Source organism: Tachysurus vachellii, chromosome 20 (assembly GCF_030014155.1).
Source record: "Tachysurus vachellii isolate PV-2020 chromosome 20, HZAU_Pvac_v1, whole genome shotgun sequence".
In the NCBI taxonomy this organism is placed as follows: Eukaryota; Metazoa; Chordata; class Actinopteri; order Siluriformes; family Bagridae; genus Tachysurus; species Tachysurus vachellii.
In genome coordinates this window covers 8,821,201-8,846,046 of record NC_083479.1, presented here as the reverse complement: position 1 = coordinate 8,846,046, position 24,846 = coordinate 8,821,201, and the positions used below count along the sequence as shown (strand labels likewise).

Sequence of the window (24,846 nt, the reverse complement as noted above, 5' to 3'; positions counted from 1 at the left end):
CAGTTTTATACCACCCCTCCCCTCACTAACCCTCATACAGTGGGAATGAACATAGAGTGAGAATATCAACCTGTTCCATATGTAACTACATCCTCCATGGGAGCCCTGAGCACCTAACTCATCTTACTGTCATTACACCCGACTGTGAACGATACATGACTTAATTGATTTTATTGTCTGTTTTTAGAGCAATATTTTTATTATTGCCTTTTTAATCATTATACATTAAGCAGTCTCCTGCCTGCTAGAGTAAATTGATTTGCAGGATTTCCAGTGCAAAACAAGTCTTTGTATGTGCACACTGGGAGCTAAGCAGTTTAATTATTACCAAAAAATGGGTTGCTGTATTGTAGCCCTTTCTACAAGGTTTCAATTAAGTACCAATGGACCAAATCTAATCAAATTAGAGGATTGTAAAAATTATTAAATTAGGAAGCAGAGTTACAATTTACTCACTCTCTTTGGGACTGAGAGATGCTCAGGAAAGACACAATAGGGGACACGATCATGTGGAAGACAACTCAGTGTGAGAAATGTGAGTTGCTTTCCATACTTATGGACACTTTTCATTTTAATGTTATTTTAAACTGTGTGTGTCACTACCTCTAGTGGTGGAGACATAGCAGCACAATACCACCACAGAATTGAAATCATCGACAGGGGTAGCTAAGTGGTTAGGAGCTGGGCTAGTGATCAGAGGGTTGTGTTCAAATCTCAATATGACCCTTGAGCAAGGCCCTTTATCAACTGCTCAGGTGTATAAATGAGATTGATGTAAGTGGTTCTGGATAAGGAGCCAAATGTCGTGAATTAAAATAAAAAAAAAAGTTATACACAGAAAATAAATTACACATTTAACTGAACTGAATCAATATTCCATTCAAAGTTGGCTCCTGTCAAGATAAATAAATACATAAATAAAATTCAGATTTTGGATATCTGGATATTTGGGTATCTGATTTTTATGCACAGTGGATACAGTCAGTAGATCCTTTCTTGCCTGTGGTTGTTTATTTTGTTTTTTGATTTTGTTTCACTGCTTTTCTCCCTTAATATGCATATAATTTGTAGAGCACTATACAGCCAAATTAGAATGTTATGGAATCTGATTGTTTGGCTGAGGTGCTAGCATGTTTCAGATCTTTCCCAAAAAGTAATCACAAATCAGATGTAACACAATCCAGATTAGAAGGATTAGCTAACATACAGTTATGAGCCAACAGTCCTGAACAGATGGCGTGGAACTAAACATTAAACATAGAAACTCATATCAACCCTGAACTTCATAGTGATTTTGGATCATTCCTTTAGGGTTCATTCCACGCCTCAGCCTTTATGACTCATTATCGTCATTTCGTAGCCTCTAGAGATTGCATTTCTCATTATTTGTATCTAGTAAACTGATATCTGAAAATGAGCAATATGCTAGACTGGAAAATAATTTAGATTTGTGGGTTTGTGTTGCATATCTACAGAGTGATCAAGCTAGGAGAATCTAGGAGAATAAGATAGAGCTGTTGATTAATACCCTGTACTGGTATGATCGATGACCTTTGCTGCATATATGACTGTGTGCATTTCGGGATGTTTTAAAGTAGCATTTTTAGCAACTTACAAGAGTTTGTTCTAGCTTACCTTGTTTCCTAATATTAACAAAAAGAACAATTGTTGGCTACTTTAATGGATGTATGAATTTTAATTTAAGTCACCTTGAATGAAAACAAATAAATAAAGCAAATGCAGTAACTAGTTACCACACTGAACTGTATATTTTGATATTAATCTATAATTGTGTTAGAACAGCTTGCATTGAGAGGAATGTTTATCTCAGGGCACTGATTTTTGTATTTGAAGGAAGCCAATATTAAGAGAACAAGTAAAAAGAAGACCAAAGCAGCCTTTTCATATGAGACTGAGCCAGATTTGGCTCTTGCCAAGAAAACAAAAGCACCAAACACCATGTTAAAGACAAAAGAACTAAGAGTCATTAGTAATTAACATCATCTCTAGAATATCCCTTTTATTTTGCAGTGAGATTCTTTATTTATTAAATGCTGCATATTTCAGGAATTTTTCCAAGGATTGTCTAACTTTAAAATACTGTGATGGACCAGTTCCACTTCTTTGCATTTCTACCAGAAGGTGGCTTCCTTTGTGACTTGTGGGATATCAAAGTTTGCTAGTTTTCTTGCAGTTAGTAAAGTGATGACCATGACCCCATGTGTGACCCCAAGTGTGTGTCCTAAAAATCCTGTGTTGCAAAAATCACTACAATTTTCCATTTTAATCTTGTTGAGCAGTTGAGAATGTGAAATCCACATTGTTTCTTGTTTATTTTGTTATTGTTAGTTATTGTTATAAGTAATATTGTTAGTTATTGTTATTGTTATAAGTAATTTACCAGTTTGAGTTGCTGTACATCTTGGGTGATGATAATTATAATGTTTAAATGAATATTATTCTTGCCACATTTGACAGCATCTCTATTATACAGGCATGGTAAAATATTTTGTTTCGTAAAGCTATACATTTCTAAATTCATAATTTGTTCTTATTTGTTGGTCTTTCCCAAACTCTTCTATTTCAAATGGCCACAGAGTAGTCTATTAATAAAAATGTAAGCATTTGACATAATTTAAATAATGACTATTATTACTATTAACTATATTAAATAATAGAACTAAATATGGTATACAATGCTGTCAGCCTAGCGTATGAGCATTTTACTCTCAAAAAGAGGCATTTGTAAACACTTTTAGAAACTGCAATGGCAGGCATGTAGAGTTACACAGGATGCGACATGTGTCAGGATCATGCTACCATACTAACCTAAAACAATAGAATGGTTTGTGTTAGATCAGGATGTGAGCATGCTTTATGGGCACAAATCACCAAGACATTGAGTGTTACCTCTAGTTTGGATTATTGTAATGCCTTACTGCCAGAATGTTCTAGTAGAAGCATAAACAAGCCCCAGTTAGTCCAGAATTCAACAGATAGAGTCCTAACTAAAACCAGAAGATATAAACACACTACGCCTATCATATCCTCACTGGCTCCCAGTCAAATTTTGCACTGTTTATAAAATATTAATACTGACCTACAAAGCACTGAATTATCTCATGTCATAGTACATGAGCAATCCTTTGGCTTTTATGATCTACAAGGTCTAATTTGTTCAAAAGCTGCAGGTATTTGGTAGTATCTCAAGAAATAAAGGCTACAGTAAGGGGCAGTGCTTTTTCTTTCAGAGCCCCACAGTTATGGAACAGCCTTCCAATTAGTGTTCAGGACCAGGCAAAATACATTTGTTTAATCAAGCTTTTTATGAATAGTTTTTCTAAGGTAAAGGAGCAAATCTAAAGGGCTTATGGGTTTAGAATGCTTGGTGATTGGGGATGTCTGAAGTCGCTCAGGTTTGACTGTGGTGTGGTTAAACGCTTTTAAGTCCCAGAAAACCATCATGTCTGTCATCCTCTGGCTCTGCCTTTTAGTTTTGCTGTGATAGCTCTTGCTGGAGTCCCTGCCTGCACTTTGCTGATAGTGTACTTTGTCTTTAATCATCACATGATTACAAGCATACCTAATAATTCCTTCTCTCTCTCTCTCTCTCTCTCTCTCTCTCTCTCTCTCTCTCTCTTTCTCTCTCTCTCTCTATAGATATATATCTCTATATATATCTATCCATCTATCTATCTCTCTGTCGATCTAAACATGCTACCAGTGTTCTGAGTTCCCAGTGTGACTGCTTTGTCTTTCCGGACCTACCTGATCCATCCTGTTGCCCTACCCTTGTTTGGAGTGTCTTTGCATGGTGGTGCACTCTGACACCAGGAATCACTCATGATTTCAAATCATTTAAATGCAGCCAATCTGTCTGGCTGGGATGTTACTACTTACAAGTCTAGTAATGGAAAGCAGTAAAGTTCAGGCTGAATGCTTAGTGCCTTTCAGTTTCATCAAAATGGCAGGTGTCAAAAGTAAGGTCTGCTCACCCTGAGGCATTGATTCAGTGCTTATTTGCAATAAATAAATAATATCTATAGGGTTATAAAGACTAGTGTTGATTGCAAATATCACAGAGGCACAAAATTAGAAGTTAGAGGCTGGGCAAGCAAGCTCTGAAAGTGGACAGATTCACATCTTTCATCTTAAGAACTGTCTTCCTATTAGGCTCACTGAGGTAGAAAAAATATGCTAGTTCAGTGTCTAGTTAAACAAATGTGGAACTCCTACAGAAGGGAAGAAATTCTTGCTTGCAAACTGACAGAAAAAATTCAGGACAGAGATTCTTTTGGCAAAATTGCATTAGCACATAAATAGCAAACCAACATTCATATGAACCTCTACTAGTGTTGTGAATGATACTGCTACATGTCTGACTATGTAACCAGTGTGTTGATAACCTTGTTCTGGATGAACAGGTCATTACTTATTTTGTGACAATACTGAAAAGAATTAGTTGACTAATTGAAAATAATTAGTGTAACTGATAAAACACTATGTAAAGAAGACACTGAACAAATACTACCCCTTACCACAGGAAATGAAATCACTAGCAGTTATCAACCCTCTGATTAAAAAACTCTAGAACACATTTCGTTATCTCTAGATTCCTAGAAAGTTTGCAGCATAGCCAGTACTCCTTCAGGATTTAGGCCTTATTGTTCTCCCTAGACAGCACTGCATAAAGTAGTAAAGGACCTACTTCTTAGCTTTCTGTATATGTATCTTTAACATGCATAATTTTTCATAAACACCTTGCTGTGATTACTAACTACCATCTCTCATTTTAAACTCACAATATTACTGGGAGTTTGAAAATATTACCAGACACTGGCTCCCGGTAAAGGATAATATTTATTATAAAATAGTGGTTTTACCTGATTATGATCTGCCACAAATTTAGAAGGTGCATGCTCTAGAACCTAGAACTGGTTGGGGCCAGATCATTTTTCTACAAAGTCTTCCCAGCAGTCTGGCCAGGACTGTTCAGTCTAGGTTAAAAACTAAATTGTTTAGTCAAACTATTAGCACTCTAATGCTTTCTTCGAGGTGAAGTGGAGGAATGCTTGATGTACTAAGGTGCTCTCAGGTCTGTGCTACTTTCTGGCTCTACAAGAAATGTCCACTCTTATGCTAACAAAGCTATACTTGCCAGAGCCCCTTACAGTCTAATCTCGATGTATATCCTATGACAAGGATCACAATAATTTTCTAATAATTAATCTTGAATCAACTAATGGATCTGTCCATTTTTGTATGAAGATACAGAGCAGGTTCCACAATGTCATTTATAATAATAATAATAATAATAATAATAATAATAATAATAATAATAATAATAATAATAATAATTATAATAATAATAATAATAATAATAATAATAATAATAATAATAATAATAATAATAATAATAAGTAAAGTAATATGTAAGGTAGTTAGTTTATTTATTTTCACTTTTTTATATTCAGCATACAGCACTGGCCCCTTAAACAAACATGTATGCACTGTTCATTATGCTCACATGATAGACTTACAGACCGCTCAGATTCAAAATGTTATTCAGTACCTTTTTAGTTTAAACTTGTGATGTAGTTATTTAGTTTGAAATGTATAGAATGATTTTAAATAATTATACAGTGTATACATGACAGATTTTCAGTATGACAAGTTGAATAGATAAAAAGATATGATATAAAGGCTACATGATACTGAAGTTGGGCATATATACCACATATAAATGTGGCTGCCTAGCCAATAACATGATATAACTTTTGAATACAGGAATTTCCAATACTCTCATTCCTCCATTCTTCATCACGAGTGTCCAAGATTGGTAACCCTCTGTAAAGTAAATGAAATATTTGCATAGTAATAACTACATGTAATATACTACAATAGGCTGCATGAAGACATCAAATCTCTCAGCTAATGAAACAAGGGTTGTATTCAGAGTTGGCCACTTAAGTCTGAATATTATGTTCAAAATTGATGTCACTGTTTCTAATAAAAAAAAAACTCTGCACTTTCAGAACCATCTTCATCAAGTTTTTGACTTTTTCAACTCAATCAGATTAAGGAATTCACCTACCTCCAAGGTTGCCAGATTTTTTTTAACACTTTTGGTTTAGTAACACTTTATAGTAGGGTAAATTGTAGGGTAACTGTATTTGCAATTTATATTAGACTAAATATTATTTACAATAAATATTATTTATCCATGGAGATAATTTATTTACCAAATTATTTGGCTGCCCGTTGACAAAAATAAAACTTGATCAAGCAAATCCAATTATTGTACAATAAACTATGTGCATGAGAGGCTAAACAAAGCCTGAGGGTGAGAATCCAATACTACATTTTAAGATGAAGAAATTCATTCCTGATGGAATTTTAGCTTTTTTATGATTCTAATTTATTCTCTAATATGTGAACTTGTGAATGATAGATGACAGTGATCAGAGTTACTCTTGTAACCTTTGTGATTATGTTACCTTTGTGTTTATATTGCAACGATTTGAGATGTTGGCTGAGCTAGAGAACTCTGGAAGGATTGTGGGTTGGGACTATTACGGGGTGTTTGTGTGTTGTGACTGCTTGTATTTTTATACTCTGGCAACAGTTTTAGCAAGTATGCTAACAGTTTATGACAAATGGTTTTGAAATGCTAGAAAACAACACAGAGGACACAGTCTGGAAAACATGCTGTGAAATTACAGCAGAACACTTCAAACATTGCTTCAACCAAATTGTAGCTAGTTATCTAATGTTATGTGACTATTTCTGTAGATTTTAGGCTGTTTATTATACCACATGCTATAGTAGGGCTAAACAGCTGATTGACACTAAAAGATCATATCTTGCTGAGAGTTTTCATCATCTGGCACTCAGTACAGTAACTATAACAGTGACAACACTGATGTACTCAACAAACCTTTGATTTTAATTATTGTAAATACAACTGGATGTTATGCTACACATACTACACAGTATGCCATCAAATCACAAGTGTTATTACTATTTGTGCAGTTTGGGACAATACACCCCCAACTGTAAGATTGATGGACAATGGAGGAATAGTATAGTACAACCAAAAGCTCATATCCTTCAGATTTTAAGTAGTTATTTTTCCCATCATGCCATATACATTTTAGTCCTCTAGAGAAGTGCTGTATTATCTAAATAAGAAACGTTGATCTATGTATGTAATGAAATTTAAAATTCAGGGAATATGATATGATTTTTTTATACTGTTATAATTATTATTATTTAACCTTTTATTGCCATGCTTAATTCAACTCTGAATACATCCCAAAGTTAGCATCAGCTGGTAAATCAAACAGTGCAATTCCTTTTCATGGAGCTATTGCTTTTTCATGAGAAATTTCAGGGTGGTGAACTGGTATTGGTCAGCTTCAGGCAGCCATCCTAAAAACCTGTGAAGATGTTTTATTTTGCCCTAAAGGCTCATAGATTTGCCAGTGGATATTATGCAGATTTCTCTTTAAAAAAAACTAATAAAAGCTTTACCAGGACAGTCTTCTGTCATAGATTTCTCTTATTGCACCTTCAATTTTATTCTATTGTGAGGAGCATTTGAGCTAGTAGAATATTGATGAAAAAGCTTTCTAAGATATGGATACCAAGGTACTGACCAGGTATTAGTGGACAAAAATAACTGGCAGCATATCCTCTTGAGGACATAGCTTCCAATCCCTAGAACACTCCCAAAGTTTAAAGTCATTCCTGAGTCTAACAGAAAACAAGCAAGTAGGGCAAGTCAGGGCATGTCCTTGCACAATATTGATTATTCGGGCAATCTGTATATGGAATATAGTTAAAATGGTTAAGATTTTATGGGATTACTATTTATGGTCTTGGTGAAGAATGGAAATCTGTAACAGTTTAGACAAGTTGATTCCTAAAGAAACTACTACAGTTTGGCATAACTGGTGTCTGATTGTCCCTCACATAGTGGTTATATGCTACTATAATCTGCTGATTTCTTCATAATTTTCAGTATTATCATCATTCCCATCTTCGTAACATATACATGGTATGTCAGAAATTCTATTTCCTTCCTCTGTCAATTTTTGCACTTCATTTGTCTTACTACTGCTCTCATCAATTTCATTTTCAATGGACTTGTTCATAAGTGACTCAGAGGTTTTGTTATTCTTGTTATTCTCCACCAGTTCCTCTGTATCTGACTCCCCAACCTCTTCACACACAGAATAAATCCTGCCAGGATCGGTTGTCCCCCTATGCCGGATTTGGTGATACAATCCAGAGATATCACTTGTTGTCCTGTTGCATGAAGTAATTTCTGATGGTGTAGGGATAGACCCATTAGCAAGGCTGTGTTCTGTATTCTTTGTATTTGCTTTTGAATTTTGTTGAAGAATAGCTGCAGTAACGCTGAAAAGTTTTAGCTTGCTCTTCAGTTGTTCTCCAGTAGGAGCTGTTGAACACTTCATAGGATGGTCAGAATAGGCCATGTTTGAGGCCCCTGTACTTCCCTTAGAAGTCTGTAGTCCTGGTTTATTTCCTTTCATCATTCCTAAAACTTCATATCGGAAACTAGAAATGTCCTGCTTTAGCTCCTGTAAAATATGAGACATGATTTATTCAATTGTAACTGCATCACATAGATACTATAAAAAAGATCTGGTTACCTTGAAGTTCTCTTCTGTTAGGCCTTCTTCTGTCTTGGCGTCTCTGATCATTGCAGCCACATACCGCTTCACCAAGTTTCGCAGAACCTCCTGCAAAAACACCAAGCAAGAAAAGATAAGGCCAATAGCCATCAATAAGAGATCAGTCTGTAGGACTTTGGATTAATCTAACTAGTCTAACAGAGCATTAAACACATCTGTAGTACCAAGATTAGAGAAAAGAGTGGGAAATGCACAAGATGATATATGACATAAGAGATGAAAGGGGACTATATTCACAACAGTAAGTCATCTGGGGATTTGATATATAGCACAAATGCAGAGAGAAATAATTGGTATTCAAAAAAGTCATCATTACCTGATACTGGTGATTGATGTGGACATTCTTTGCAGCTCTCCTCTGTGGGAGGATGGAAATGGCTTGACTATTGACTTAACCACACTTTCACAGACTCTGGTTTGCTCTGTTTTAAAGCAATGAGGCTCCCAGCATTGATGTTAGTACAGAAGAATCATGCTTAAAATTCTTTAACATTTTATTTACCACAATAAGTCTGTATTGCTTTCATGTGCTATGATCAAAAACATAACAATAAAGATTCGAAATTTAGCAAAATAGAAAAAATATAAGATAAAGTCTTACGCTAATTGACCCAAAAGTCTCAGTTCTCTCTGCTGTTGTCCTCTTGCATATGTGCTTCTTGATCCACCTGATCAGGTACCATGCAGACTTAGGGCTGGGGATTATATTAAATGGAGGAGGCAAAGTGCCTCCCTCTTCAAAATAGCTCATCCACAGCTTAGTTCGAGCAAACTTCCACTCAATGTCAGCATGGTCCTATGAAGTAACCAAAGAGAGGATCATTTATGGAAAAAGACAGAAACGGGTAAAATGTGAAACACAAGACAAATAAATATTCAGGATATCATGCTAAGCACACTTTAGCACTGTACATTTTCTAGTTGAAACTGCTTACTAATTAAGTAGCATATTTTTGCACCATTTGCCTACAGTACACCCAAGATAATTCATACTAGGTCATATTTGGTGGTGTACTGTACATATATCAAGTGCTAATGGTAAATATAATGTTTATGTAAACATGTTTAAATAAAAGTATATGCAATATCCTCACATATCTGAATATATAACATAATACATTGTTATTTTTGCTAATAATTCTTGAAGGCTGTCTATATACATTTTTGGTAAAGAAGATTTGGACTCTGCATGCCAGCAGGCCCACAAATGCATCTGGTATTCAAAAATCTGAATGACCAGTGATTTCAGAGTGGACATGCATTGGGCATGCAGAGCCTGTGGAACAAGAGAAAAATGAGATGCCTTGTTAGCACAAACATGTGCAATGATAACTTCCATTAAGAAAACAAGATGGAGTGATGGATTCCTTGAAGCTAGAAAGGAGTAGGCACAGTCCTTGAAAAGCGCAGGGGAAGCCTTAATGCAAACAATGTAAAGAGCTGGAGAAGCTTCAGTGCAAGTTACAAGGAAGAGAGGCTTCAGTGTGAGGACTTTGCAAAGAAGAGTTTCTGAAGTGGTTATACACTAAATGTAATGAATGAAAGAATCAGGTGACTGAGAGCACAGTACAGCACTTAGTCATAAAAGCACCGTGCAAATGTATAATGATTCATAACCTGAAATACATGAGTGACCAGGACCACTTTTAAGTCTCACCAATGCAAGAAGCAGGTTTGGAATCAGTGGTCATATATAAAACATCAGAGGCATCATGCCTTAAAAATGAAACCTTTCCTTGAGCAGAGTGATGAAACCAATCTACTGTCTCTAGACCCCAGTGGCCACGCATGAGTGGTTTCTTATATAAAAAACATGGATGATTTACTATTGAGCTGGGATAGTAGGAACCTTACACCATCTAAAGATGCTATTTGTGCATCATCTGGAAACCCAAGGGGAGTGATTAGAAAGATTTATGAAATCAATTCATGAAATTCTACACCTTACTATGTAGGATATTGAATAAGTGACAGGACACACTGGATCAGGCTGTGTGAAAAATACTGTTGAATAAGTTTAGGCACTTCTGAGGTTGAACTGAGGAAACAAGTTCCGAACAAACCAGTATGAATTCAATTTCTGTAAAAGTTACTGTCTGTTATAAATGTAGTGCAATATTTTGAAGACTTGACTGAAGAGTGTTTTACTCTCTCATTTGCTGTGAACAGTTTCTGGGACTGAAAAGAGGGGAGTTTGTGGACGATGCACTGTCATATTTCGGTATCCAAATATGTTTCCATAGTTGAGAATAGGAGGCATGAAAACAAGAGAAAGAATGGAAATAGGTTGCAATAGAGTATTTAGAAGATGTTACATTTAAGCCCAAATGTAGACGGAAACTCCCAGATAGCTTCACAGATCACAGAACATAGGATAACATACAGTAGAGATTACATGGAGAAGTTTAAAAAGCAATTGGTTTGGGGAATTATCCAGGTTTGGTGTACAGAAATACACTACGGTGTTCAGAAATTTAGGCTGTATAGGGTATGTGGTCAGATATCTTTAACTGGTGATTTATTTTTCCAGTCTAAAACATTCTATTGTTTGTTGAATCTGTTGTTGATGGCTGGTTGTTGGTACAACTCTAAAAAAGGTGGTGATCTTACTCTGCTTGTATAATAACTGCAGAAAATTTAGATGATATTTATGTAATGACACATCACAGGCCTGGTTCACATTAATACACACATCTCAGTTCTTTGCTTTGAATTGGATAAAATAGGTAGCCACATGTGCAAAATTAGGTTCTAAAAAATTGGACAGGATTTTTGAAACCATTGTTTCCAGAAAAACGATCTGTCCTTGTGACTGCTCTAAAAGAAATCTCGATGGGTGGTAATCAGTGCATTTTGAACTAAAGAGGGTTTGAAAAGCTCGCTCTGGCAGCAGATTTTTATTGTTACAACCCTTGCTGAGCAGCTTCAGCCATGTCATTATGGATGCATTCATTCCTGACCATGAAAACAGGAATACAATTGGGCTACACCCATAAACATTAGACTCGTGCAGTTTTATAACAATAAATAATACAAAGCTATATTTGTGTCTGCATATAAATATATATATATATATATATATATATATATATATATGTATATAGACTACTATGTCTGACAGGAAAAAGAAAACATAAGACTCACAGCGATATGTTGATAGGAATTGTTCATCATGGCAATCAACATGTTGAGAAGCACAACCAAGGAAATAATGTTATAGGTTCCAAACATTGTGGCTCCAACAAATTCTGTGAACTGGTGTTCTGGGTCAACATTGGTCACATACAGACTAATGAGGCCAAATATGGACCAGAACAAAGACTGGAGGGTTTCAAATAACCTGTAAAAGCACAAATAATTTCAATAAAACAGAGATTGATTCCCTACAAGAATGGAGCCCAGATTAAGATCTGCAATGACTCACGTAGAGAATGCGTTATTCTGCTGTACACAACGAATACCCTTGCAGTTCCCTGTCTTGTTTGAAGCATCGGTCTCATAATAGAAATATAGCTGGTTGAGGCCATTTGCGAAGGCTAAAAGCACCAAACAGTAGATGAAGAGGAATTTAAGGATGTCCAGGAGCATGCGGCCCAGAGAAATTTGCAGAGGACCCAGGTGGGAGTTAGCTGTGAAGAGTGAAATTAGGCGCAGAGAACTGAAGATGTTTGCTATGGCAAATAATGCTTCTGCCACCAGGGTAGGATGCGACATCTCCCAATCATTCCTAGGTTTAAAGTCACTATACTGGAGAGAACAAAAAGACAGCAATAATCTTTTGGTGGATGTACGTAGTGGTGACTTTGTATAGCACAGATATCAATTATTTATTATCTTACCTTTGTATAAGCTACAATCTTTAGAGAGATAGTGGCTAAATAGAGAGAATTCATGACAAAATCCATGAGGTTCCACCAGTCATGGACATAATCCTGAAAGCCTCCATCCCACATCTGTTTGATCTCAGCCCAGATAAAGCCTATAAGCAATGCAATTAAAAATGACTAGCAATTCTGCAGCTCCCAATACATCACATGCATTTCATGTTTCTAACACTTGATCTGTATTTCTTCCCACTTATTTTAACAGCTTTGCCCATTGTGCTACTCTGTGCCAGAAATCTGTATTTTTATTTTGTATTCTCTAGATATATTTAACTAAAGTATTTTATGAGTTACCAAGCACCCAAGGCAGTATCATCCATTCCACAGTGGTGGGAGCTGGACCCTGACGATCCGACTCAGTGGTGACCACATGCTGGGAGGCCAGAAGAAGGAGGAAGAGGAAGGTCAGGTAGGAGGCAGTGTGGCAGATGAACTTGATGAAGGGTTTGCGAATAAAAAGACCAAAGTGGCTCTTGGGGGCTATCAAATAGAAGATGGAGAACAGAGGAAAGAGGAGGCCGATGAAAATGCATGTGACGAATTTGCCAACCCAGTGACGTCTCCTCCAGCCAGGAAACTCATCATACCAGCGGGATGCTAGGAGCTGCTGACAGTTTGGCTGTGCTACAAACTAAGCAATCAGAGGGGGGAAAAAACAAACATTCTTTTTTAAGTAATTTAAAGTCCAACTAAATGTGACTGTACAGTATTGTATTGTTATAGATTTTAGTAAAGCAAAGAAATTGGTATCTTTTACTTACAGTACTAAAAGAACATTTTGAAAAGCTTCTTTTTTGAAAGGGAAGAAAATGGAAAACACATTGCACAAAGATTCTCATGAGACTATTTTTTGCAATCTAAAATATATTAGATTATCACTTAGACCCTGAAGATTAAGCTTTAGACCATTAAAACTCTTGTAGTTTTTGCCAGTTATAAGAGCAAAGCCCTGTAATCCCTGCAGTATGGGTAATGAAAACCAAATGACATTTCAAAAGCAGATTTCAAGAGATAAAAGAACTCCCAGCGACTCCAGATTCATAATTCTGTTTTTGATCAGATGGCATGAAATTCAAATTGCTGGATCAGCTTTCTACACTTTTTTTTGCAGTCATCTGTGCAGCACATGAGCCAATGCTGATATGACTAATTACATCATGACAACCTGACAGGTCATCACTCACTGCTCAATCAGTGCTCTTAGATACACGTACTCACGTACTTGTGTTGTTAACTGTTTATGAATAGGACTAAATATAAGAATTTCAAAGGACATAAGCCCTCTCCACTTAAATGTAAACACTATTTGAAAAAAGTCACAGGATTTTCACAATGTAGCTTTCACCGTGTTAATAAAAAAATTACAGATTTCACTGTTTTGTTTGTTGGATGTAACTTTGATTGATGTAATGGAATTTGTGAACTGTGCCATGTTAGTCTGCTCCCAGGGTCGAGTAGATTCTGGAACTATGGAACTATGCTGTTTATTATTACTATTGGCAAGAGTGTCTGTGACAGAGTGCAGAAAGGCAAAACGTGGACATTCTGACACATACATGTTGGATTTATTATCTTAGTGAGGTAATTCCACTGTCATGTAAATGATTGTGAATATTTTATTTGAATAAAGTTAAGCCAACACCTAACCATAACATTGATCTTGCTCCACACACACACACACACACACACACACATACACACACACACACATACATACACACACACACACACACACACACACACACACACACACACACCAAGTCTTGCTTGAGACACCTGAGCCAGCAATCCATTGACATAACTGTTGCATTCTTCTTTTTTGATGCTTTCCCAGGCTTGTACAATGGCTCCTTTCAGTAATTATTTGTTTCTGTAATTAGGGTTCAAGCACGAAGCGCTGGAAACCTATTGTTTTTGTTAGGATTTTTATTATTATTATTATTATTATTATTATTATTATTATTATTATTCCGCCCTAGAAACGGTCGTGTAGCCCAAACCGTAAGGCCTAGAGAGCTCAAAGTTCGTCAGATGGTAGTACTGGTCACAGTTACTCAGGGCCAAAATCTCAGTGGAATCGGACAATTTGGGGCACTTCAGTGCCCCAAAACGCGTTTGTGCCCATAGGTCCAAAAACCCAATTTTGTGCTGACTCGTAAGGCAAAGTCTCAGAATCAGAATCAGAATCAGAATGGTCTTTATTGCCAAGTATGTTTTCATACTTCGTTTTGCTTCGCACGAGGATTGTAGACTCACCGATATGACTTTGTTTATTTGTCACTTTGTGTATGTGAAAATCCTTTAAGGCCTTAAACTCCCTAAAGGCCTTAAACGCTTGAACCCGGGAAATGCTGCTTGCAGCTTTAATTATTATTATTATTATTATTATTATTATTATTATTATTATTATTATTATTATTATTATAGTAGCAGTTGTTACAGTAGGAGAAATGGTAATACTATTATTACCTCATGGAGTGTTTAAAGTGGCACCTTCACACTTTCTTTCATGTTTGCACGGCATTCAAGTGCAGTGTTTACAGAATTTGTGTATATCTTTTTAAACACACTTTTCTGAAGTGACTCCAAAACAACAAATTCAAATAAACAAACAGGAGGAGATTCTCATGGTGGCTGAACTGACTGCTAAAATGAAATTAAATTTAAAAGAAATTTATATTTATTGAATGAACTGTGCAATACTGCAGTAAGACATTTGATTCGCTTAAACAGAGAGAGAGAGAGAGAGAGAGAGAGAGAGAGAGAGAGAGAGAGAGAGAGAGAAATTCTCTGTTTAAATTGTGTCAATGAAGATGATAATCTCAAGATTAACTTGTCTCAGGTGAGCATTCAGCTGCCAGCTTTTCCTTGCCAGTGGCTGCCTGAACAAGTAAATACTTATGCTTTTTCCAGGGGGGTGTTTGGTAGGGATCTCTAGTAATCGTTGTTCCCATGGTAACAGAGATTGTGCGCTGATCTTGCGACAGCTTCGTTGTTCTGCCGCATCTGATATTAGCACAGCTCAGCATGCCTGACTGATAGGGCTCTAAGTTAATGCTAGTTTTATAAGCCTCAGTGATTATGATGAGAGTTTTTAACAAAAGGTAATGAACCATGTTTATTGGGTTAAGCTGAATAAAGTGTTAAGGGAGAAAGCATAATTGTCATATAGACATCATATTTATAGAGATAATCATTGGCAGGTATAATTTATTCAACTGAAGATTCTTAGCAGCTGTAAGATTTAAACTAGGTTTAGTGTGTGTGTGTGTGTGTGTGTGTGTGTGTCTGTGTGTGTGTGTGAGCATGTGTGTGTGTGCGTGTGCACGTGTGGTGTGTGTGTGTGTGTGTGTGTGTGTGCGCATGTGTGTGTGCGTGTGCACGTGTGGTGTGTGTGTGTGGGTGGGTGTGTTTTTGATTTAGCAGAGTGGCTAATTATTTATTTACACAAACTCTGAATAATGACGGCAAAGGAACAAAGTATAAATGTGTTGTTTGAAATAAAATTGAATGAGCAGATCCGGTGCTAGGTTCATGCCATACGTAATCTCTGAGTACTCTCTGTAAATTTAGCAAACATTTCTCTTAGTTCTGTCTAAGGTTATTACCAAAGGTCATTATGCTGGATCCCAAGGTTGCAGTGTGTGTGTTGTGCAGAAGGGGGTGATATAGATTCATGTAAAATAACTGTATGGACTTCAAGAGCATTGAAGAGCTACAGAAGACCGTAAGTAGAATACATTGATGCCTGTTAGCTGTATCATTAGAAATGCAGGGCTCTCAAGTTTTGAAGACAGGCAAGCTTGAATATATATTAAAAAAAAATAATAAAAATAAATTTAAAAAAAAATCGAAGAGTTGTTTTGTTTGGTAAGGATCACTGACCACAATTTAACCAAATACAAAGTAATTGTTTAATTTACATTTATTAATTTGTGTGTGTGTGTGTGTGTGTGTGAGAGAGAGAGAGAGAGAGAGAGAGAGAGAGAGAGAGAGAGAGAGAGAGAGAGAGAGAGAGAGAGAGAGAGAGATTATGACTGGTGTTGTTTATTTTAAGTGTTTGTTGCCTTTTTGGACTCCTTTATCATTTGTAATGTTGCTCCCATTTAAAACAGTTCGGCTCAAGCCCAGACATTTTTAGGGTCATGATTGAGGACAATGTCCCGTCCAGAGACAAGCTGTTTTGTGTTGATGTTTTGTTCAAACCGACCATCGAAAATACCCTCGCTAATGAATATGTTTTTTTTTTTCCATTGGTTGTAATCTTACCCATATACAATAGTGCTATTTTCTGATTGGCTATTGTGTAGCCTTTTTTTTTGATTGGCTGATACAGTAAGTGTCAGGCTCGACTAAGAACTCCAGGGGAGACGCGCTTGATTCCTGCCCGGTTCCATAGAGACAGCGGTGCGGACTGATACATTTGGGCACTGCGGCATATTAAATATATGATAAATAGTAAAAAAGTTTTTCTGCATGAGAAATACAATGTGTGGCAGGAGAGCATGAGAAAAGACCAAAATGCGTGACTGTCACTCTCAATGTGTGACACTTGACAGCCCTGGAGATTTCATGTAACAGGACTAAAATTTAAGAGATGAAAGAAGGGTGTAGTAAGAAATGTACAAAGAAATGAGCAGTAGATTATGATTGACACACTATAAGCCAAGTTAAGAGCTCCTGTTCTACTTAGCAGTGGATGTCTTGCCGACTGTCCATGTCTTTTGATTTTATGGCAATTTGGCTGCTCAAGGACATGCGTTACAGTGATTTTGCTGGGGTAAGGGTGTTCTTAGGTATAATGTGAAGCAGAGAGCTTAAATCCCCCTTAACGCTTTAAAAATCACAGTAATGCATGTCCCTGAGTGGCCAAATAGCTATAAAATCAGTAAGACATTCATTGCTGAGCAGTGGACAGAACAGGAGGTATTATCTACTGAGTTGTGTTCTTTGAATGAGGCTCCATTACCAATAAGCTATATTGGATTCAATTACCATTATATGTCATTTTCATTTTATCTAATACCAGCAGGTAATATTTATAGAAGATGCACAAATCCTTTCAGAACAATACAAAGCATTTCAAAATGCGCTAGAAATGTGCACCTGAAACATTTTGAGTTTTTTGGTATAAAAATCAGATACTGGTTCTTGTTATACATTCAATTAATGAATCTAAACAAAATTTCTATAGATTTTTATATTATAGACACTCTGGTTTTAGATCAGATATAGTATATACTGCACTTTCAGCAAAACTTTTTAGTAAAAAAATAAAGATTTATCTTACCTCCTTCTGATGATACTTGATAGCTAGTTTGAGCCTGGCAAGATCAGTGTTGTTGACCTCATCCTCCAGAAGATTTATGTCATCTCTGTAATTGAGGATGAGCTCCAGCTCTCGGGAACTGCGTGTCTGGTCCAGCAGGTCCTTGGCAAATTGTTTGCACTGGTGTGACAACTCCTCATACTCAGCCTTGAACTCGTTCTCCACCTTGCTGAGCTCCTGTAGCTCCCAGCTGAGGCGGAACGCTGTGAGGAACGGGTCCTCGCTGGACAGGGCGATCAGTGATGGGCTGGACAGTGCACGATAGATGTTAAGACGGGAACGTGATTGGCGCAGGCTATCCACATCTGAGCCGGATACACACTCCACACAATTGCAGCGCACCTCATGTGGCTGGGGTACCGAGACGCCCTTTTGCACCAGAAGCTTGATGATTTCATAGTTGTTGGTGTGAGCAGCCAGAATAATGGGTGTTATATCAGGGGTGAAGTCAGAGAACTGTTTGTCTAGCAGAATAGGAGGCACCTGAGTGAAAAATTGGAATAATGTAATTATTACCATACCTGAATTCTTTAACTTGAAGATATAACCCATTATAATAAAATGGTTATATATGAAATGTGTATTAATTAGTGAACATGGTCATAACATACTGTTTTTGTAAAACCACCATTGATTTAGTGTAATAGGAGTTAATTTGCATATCACAATAATATAAAAAATGCTGAAGCAAAATAATGGTATTGCATCTTTATTCCACACAGCAACTTTCATTATTAGGAAGTGAAGGCACCACATTACTAGTGAGAAACCCTGCTGTGTTTAATTGCCTGAGATTTTACATCCGGAGGTGTCAGAAACGGATTGCATGTGTGAAGCTGGGGTGTCAGGCGGTTTGTCAGAGCTATTTCAGTATTTACCTTGCCAAGCCATCTTTAATCAGACAACAAGAAGACAACCTAAATCTAGTAGCGTGACAATTCTCAGATTTATTGCAGAACATGATGAAGCTGCAGGCAAAGTGAATAGAATAAAAAACTTGGATAATGGATCTGAATTTTAGTGTCACTGCACTCACGATTCAAGTTCTTTTGCATTCAAATTTGTGACAAATATGTTGCTGAAGAAATATATAATTCCTCTGAGCTCAAAAGAAGTCGAGCAAACAATATGCTCACCTCCAGCCTCAAGAAGATAGATTTGATGCATTTGCCGGCAGGCAGCTTCTTAATATAAAAAAATATGTTCTGCATTGCAACGATAGTGGATAACATGGTTATCAATTTAGACAACCTTTCAGGGCCATTGGGTTTTATTGCCTATTCTATTTATGTAAAGGGGCTAGCAGTGGCTAAATGTCAGAACAGAGCTATGAAAAAGATTAGATTAGACGAATGAGGAAGAAGAAGAAATGCTCTCTTGGATTTTTTTGGTATCAGGCTCCATAATTCTAGGAATACAGCTGAAGCAAGTTAAAACAGGATGTCTCATAACATTCAAATTTACACTGTGTTCCTTTCAGATTATGTGTGAAAAACTTTGTTTAGGAGATAACGTGGAACATTGTGAGGATATGCGAAACAAAGAGAATCTTCAAGTAGAATGACGGAACATAAAGTTCCCTAATAATGAGGCTGTCCTTCAAGAGAGGTCACACAACTTTATAGACCTTGTTCAGATAAACAGACATTATTTTGTCATGTGTCGTTCCTACCTGCATGCCCCCACTGGGCTTCTTGTGGTTGAGCAGTAGTTCCACAGCACCCACAACCTCTTTGCGTATGGCATGGAGCAGTGCATCACCCACATATACGTTAAAACTGAGCAAGAGTTCAATGATCTCCAGGTTCTCATTCTCAATGCCGATTAACAGGGCTGTGCGACCAAGCGGGTCAATGCAGTTGATGTTGATTTTGAAGTAGATCTCAGCCTCCTCAAGAGCTTGCTTCACACTGGCATAGTCACCCTTTTCTACGGCATTCAGGTAGGCCTTCTCTAGGGGAGACAGTTCTGACTCAGCCCGCACAATCCGAAGTGGGATGCGGTCTCGATATGAGGAGTTATCAGTACGGCGGTAATACAGCTGGGACATCGCTGCTAGGCCATGTCACACCGAGGCTGCATAAAGAGGAGCGAGTTTATATGGAAAGGATTTGAGTGTAGAGAAGAGACAAGGCATATTAAACCTGACAATTACATGCAATTTGCACAGTTAGTCTGCTCCGTTTTGTCTAATTATGCTGTCGAGTTTACCCTGATTCTGCTGCTTTTGTCTGTGTAGTGTGCAGTGTGTACTGTGCTTTTATTGTATTGTCCTACACTTATCGCTCAACTAAAGCTTTAGTTTTGAACATGACTCATTACACTTGTTGCACTGATTGCACTTTGTCTTAACAACTTCATCCTAATGTATCACTGTACATGGGGAGTAGACAGTAAAAACTGACTTGATTTCAGAAGCAAATGCAGGAGGACAACTCAATGGATTGCGGGCATTGAGGGTTGGGATAGTACATTAAAGACGAACAGCTTTTAGTGTTGTCATTAGCTCTACACATGAACCCATTATGGTTCACTCTCAGGCTTGAATAACAGTCTAATTCTCAAAAGAAGCACTTTGTGTTTGCGGTTTTGTTTTTTGTTTTTTTTTGTTTTTTTATGGAAATGTGTTTTTTTATGAAATCTACAAAATGTGGAGCTTGATTCAAAGCTACTGTATAGACTGCTTTAGTTACTATGTGCAATGATACACACATGGGTTAATAAGTTATTAACTGCTTAGGTGATTGGGTAAATACAAGAAAATTTAAAATAAATAATAATTTTAATAATTTTAGCTTATTTCTTAATGAGCATGTTTATTCATGTGTTTATTCATTCTATTTCATTCCTCATCTTCCATTTTCCTCACTGCTTACTGGGAAGACTGGCATGGATGTACCATTTTTCATTTCATGCTCAATTTACACAAGTCCAACGTGTCTACAGCCAAAAATCCAATGAGGTTTGACTGTGAATGGTTTGTGTGCAATTTACCAAAAATGTAAATGCATGACAGATATTCAATTGCCAAGCAGTGTGAATCATTACAACTGTAATGAGAAGTAACTGAGATAACTGCATCAATTATAAATATCTGAAACCTTTTAATCTGCAATAATAAGACAAACCGAGTTTAAAGGCTAAACAAGTGGGTACGAAATCTATCACAGGTGTCCGTTTGGGTTACAAATTGTTGAATGCAAAGGTTATTGAATGTTGCATCACTTTCATTTTCATTAAATCGTGCAGTGAGCTCTTGTGGCCTTTAGTCTGGGACATCCTAGTAAACAGCACTCTTAACATAGAAATATTATATTAAAGGATAAAGGTGATCAGTCAGAAAAACACTGTTTTATTTGCACTGACCATTTTCTCTAGGGTGACCTTATAAAGTATAATCTTGCTGCTGAAATACATCCAAAAGTATAATCAAACTATTTTTTTTTCCATTTAAATCGTTTCCATTCATATATAACAGATTTATTAAAATATACACTACTGCTACACTACTGTATAAGACAAAAGATACTGCCCATTACATCCAAATGTGTGAATTCCACAAACTATTGCCACAAATTTGGAAGACTTGAGTGGTCTTCACAAAGCCCTGATTTTAATCCTACTGAACACCTTTTGGATGAATCTGTATGCTGACTATGTGTTCAGCCTTCTTGCCTGACATTAACTGATCTGCCTGATCTCACTAATGCTCTTATGGCTGAATGAGCAAATCACCACAGAAACACTTCAATATTTAGTGGAAAGTCTTACCAGAAGAGTGGAGGTTATTATAACAGCAAATGGGGATTAAAAATGGAATGATATTCAAATAGCATATATGGGTGTGATTGGTATGCACATGATTTTGGCCATATTAGTTAAAAAATAACATCTAAAATGATTTGTATTTTTAATGTCAGTAAAAATTCTGGATGATCCCTGGGTGCTAAATTTGAAATAGCAATTTGACACAAGCATTGTGTCTCAGATGTTTTGACTTAAATGGACATTATCTGATAAATCACTTGGATTGTATATGATTGCTGGAAGTCAAGCGCATGCTGTTTATGAACAAGACCAGTGTCAATTAGATTTTCTCTGGTCCTTACACTAACTCTATATATGATTACCAGCTCTACGGTCATCAGTCAAGATGACATATAATATGACATTAGAGCTCTGAGTGGGGTACATCATGTTGCTGTCACACATACTGCCTTTGCTAAATAAGCTGCAATTGATTGGAAAGGAATTATGCATATTCTGTATTATTGGATGCTCAGCACTATGATAGTAAAATCATCAGTCTGTCCAGCCCTTATTATGCACAATAGTGTATCAGATCCCATTTAGGGCCTATTTCTTAAGTCGAAAAGAAAATAAGACCTGTTATAAGTGAAAATGGGAGATAGATAAAAGTGTAAATGTAAAAATCAGCAGCCAAAAAAATACATACAGTAGATAACTAAACAAACAAGAAAACCAGTAAATGTTAAGAGCAGTAAGTTTATCTCAATCTTAATGTCAATCCATAAGTGATTATTGCAGTTCATTTATGAAAAAATTGATTAGTGACATTTGTCATTTTTGTGGTTCCTTCTAAACAAGATCAAAATAAAGAACTTGCCTGTAATCAGATATTTGTGTTACATCTAGGCTACTTAAACCGATGCAGCTGGTGTTCTCTTGGCTTCTCCAGAAGACTGCAGACATGTATATATTACATGCATGAAAACCTAAAACAAGAATGCATGAAAATTCTTAAAATAAGAGAGGACACAACACAACCAGCACATCCCCTTGCACCTTTAGTATATAGTCAGGAGATAAAATGTAGTATACACTAATAGAAACTCTTCCAGAGTTATCTGATTTAGAGGTGGTGGAGGGAATTAAACACATGAATATCTTGTAGATTTTCTAAAAAAAAAAAAAAAAAAAAAAAAAAAAAAAAAAAAAAAAAAAAAAAGAAAAAAAGAAAAGAAAAGAAAAGAAATCAGTTGTGATGTTTGGGATGCATTTCAACCATGTTTTCGTGTGCTGTTCTCTGACATCAGACTGACTCCGTGGTTTAGGGGAGACACGAGCCAATACGCACTGCACTGCGCTTTAGCCAGCTGAAGACTTGGTATTATTTACGGTTCCGTGGTTCATGTCGCAACCGGAAAACGAAGCAAAGACTTTCAAATATTATTCATTTTTGATTAGCAACTTCACTGTGAAATACGCGATTTTGTGTGATTCTGTTGCACTTCATTTCTCTTAAATATACCCAAAGGAAAAAAAAAGATAAAAGTCGTTAACGCGGAAACTCACCTGTAGGTTTTGGGTTGTTGTGGAAAATCTCGGCTCTTATGAACTCATCAGTAAAGACACACAACAGGTGCTCATAAGTGAGGCTGCGATGAGAAACCACTCGTCTGGGTTTGAACAAAAACGAGGACAATGTGGAGAAAGCGATGCACATTCCAGTCCTAACATCTGGGAAACGATGCTCGGATGTGCGCCGCCGTCAAAGCATTTTCATTCAGTGATTACTGTGATTACTGTGCGACAATCCTGCCACCCTCTCGTGTCCGTCACTTCTGTAGATTTATATAAGTAATCGCAATTTGTAGAAACTGCAAAAGGAAGATCTCAAAAATGTTCAAAAACACGTAGCCTGGAAATCCAACCTGTTTTACTGATGGTCTGTGTGCGTAAACTTCAGTTCAAGTGCGTCTGTAGAGCAGAGCTCTGTTGCAGAGACTGAGATGCTCTCTATCTCTCTCTCTCTCTCTCTCCCTCTGTGTGTTTGCTTGTTTCTCTCATTCTCTCTCTCTCTCTCTCTCTCTCTCTCTCTCTCTCTCTCTCTCTCTCTCTCTCTGTGTGTGTGCTTGTTTCTCTCATTCTCTCTGTGTCTCTGTGTCTCTCTCTGTGTGTCTCTCTCTCTCTCTCTCTCTCTCTCTCTCTCTCTCTCTCTCTCTCTCTCTCTCGCTGTGTTTGTTTCTGTCTCTCTCTCTTTCTCTCTCTCTCTCTACCAGTAATGTCAGATCATTGGACCTTATTCATCTGCATTCCAAAGCAATGCTGGATCAAACGTACACAACCCAAACGGTGCTTATTTCTACACTTAGGGTAACAGAAGTGCACCTGTGACCTGTGATTACAGCAGTCTTTCCATCTCCCCAATTTCAGTCACAGCTTTGAGGTCTAAAATGAAAACTTGCAGTGAAAGCTTCCTGAGCAAACTAGCAGCTGAGGCACAGTTATTGATATATCTTGAGTATACATGTTTGCTGCCAGTGATACAGTTAATCTGTAGCTTACAATATTTGCCATGGCATAGACACTTGCGTTGAAGTGTGGGGCTGATCTCGCTTCCCTCCTACAGCAGCACTATAACAATAAACGTTCTGGAATTTATACTACACATCAGCAGGCCATGTGCCCAATTTAGGCCCTCTAAATTGGGCACATATTTAGGTTCAGACAATACAAAAAAAAAAGGTAAGATATTTATATTGTAGAAATAATGGGTACGTGGAGTTGATGCAAGTATATGGTAAAATTATTAAAAGATCTCAAGAGGCAAGCAGGGAAAGCAAGTAGTGTCAATTACACCATGCACTCAAGAGTCCTCTATTAGCACAATGCAATAAACCCATTTATTAGAGTGTAATGGAATAACAATGAAGGAAGTGATGCAGGAAATACTAGAAATGACCTTTGGGATAGCTATAGGAAGATCCATTACTAGTAATACTTTTTGGCTTTGACGTAAATCATCCTCAGTTGTTTTCCTTCATGAACTGTAATAAAAATGACTTTTATTCTATGTTTTTGCACCCTCTGATGATTCAGTGTTCTAATCTCCATCAGGGTGATACAATCTCCAACAGATGTTGATGCTTTCATACAACCCCCATGTGGC

The 24,846-nt window shown here is 36.9% G+C and overlaps 1 protein-coding gene across 1 annotated transcript; it reads right to left on the bottom strand.

The window, feature by feature from the left end:
* Positions 1-5,491: 5,491 nt before the first annotated feature.
* Positions 5,492-23,716, bottom strand: trpc4a (transient receptor potential cation channel, subfamily C, member 4a). Its single transcript, XM_060896543.1, has 13 exons — positions 23,609-23,716; positions 23,250-23,518; positions 22,561-22,669; positions 19,606-20,009; positions 17,895-18,416; positions 12,899-13,235; positions 12,560-12,699; positions 12,145-12,467; positions 11,865-12,060; positions 9,322-9,516; positions 9,037-9,078; positions 8,679-8,768; positions 5,492-8,606 (listed from the first exon to the last, which is right to left on the bottom strand). Exons 4-13 carry the CDS (start codon positions 19,981-19,983, stop codon positions 7,992-7,994), a joined length of 2,838 nt encoding a protein of 945 aa, XP_060752526.1. The 5' UTR covers positions 19,984-20,009; positions 22,561-22,669; positions 23,250-23,518; positions 23,609-23,716; the 3' UTR covers positions 5,492-7,991.
* Between the last annotated feature and the right edge of the window lie 1,130 nt (positions 23,717-24,846).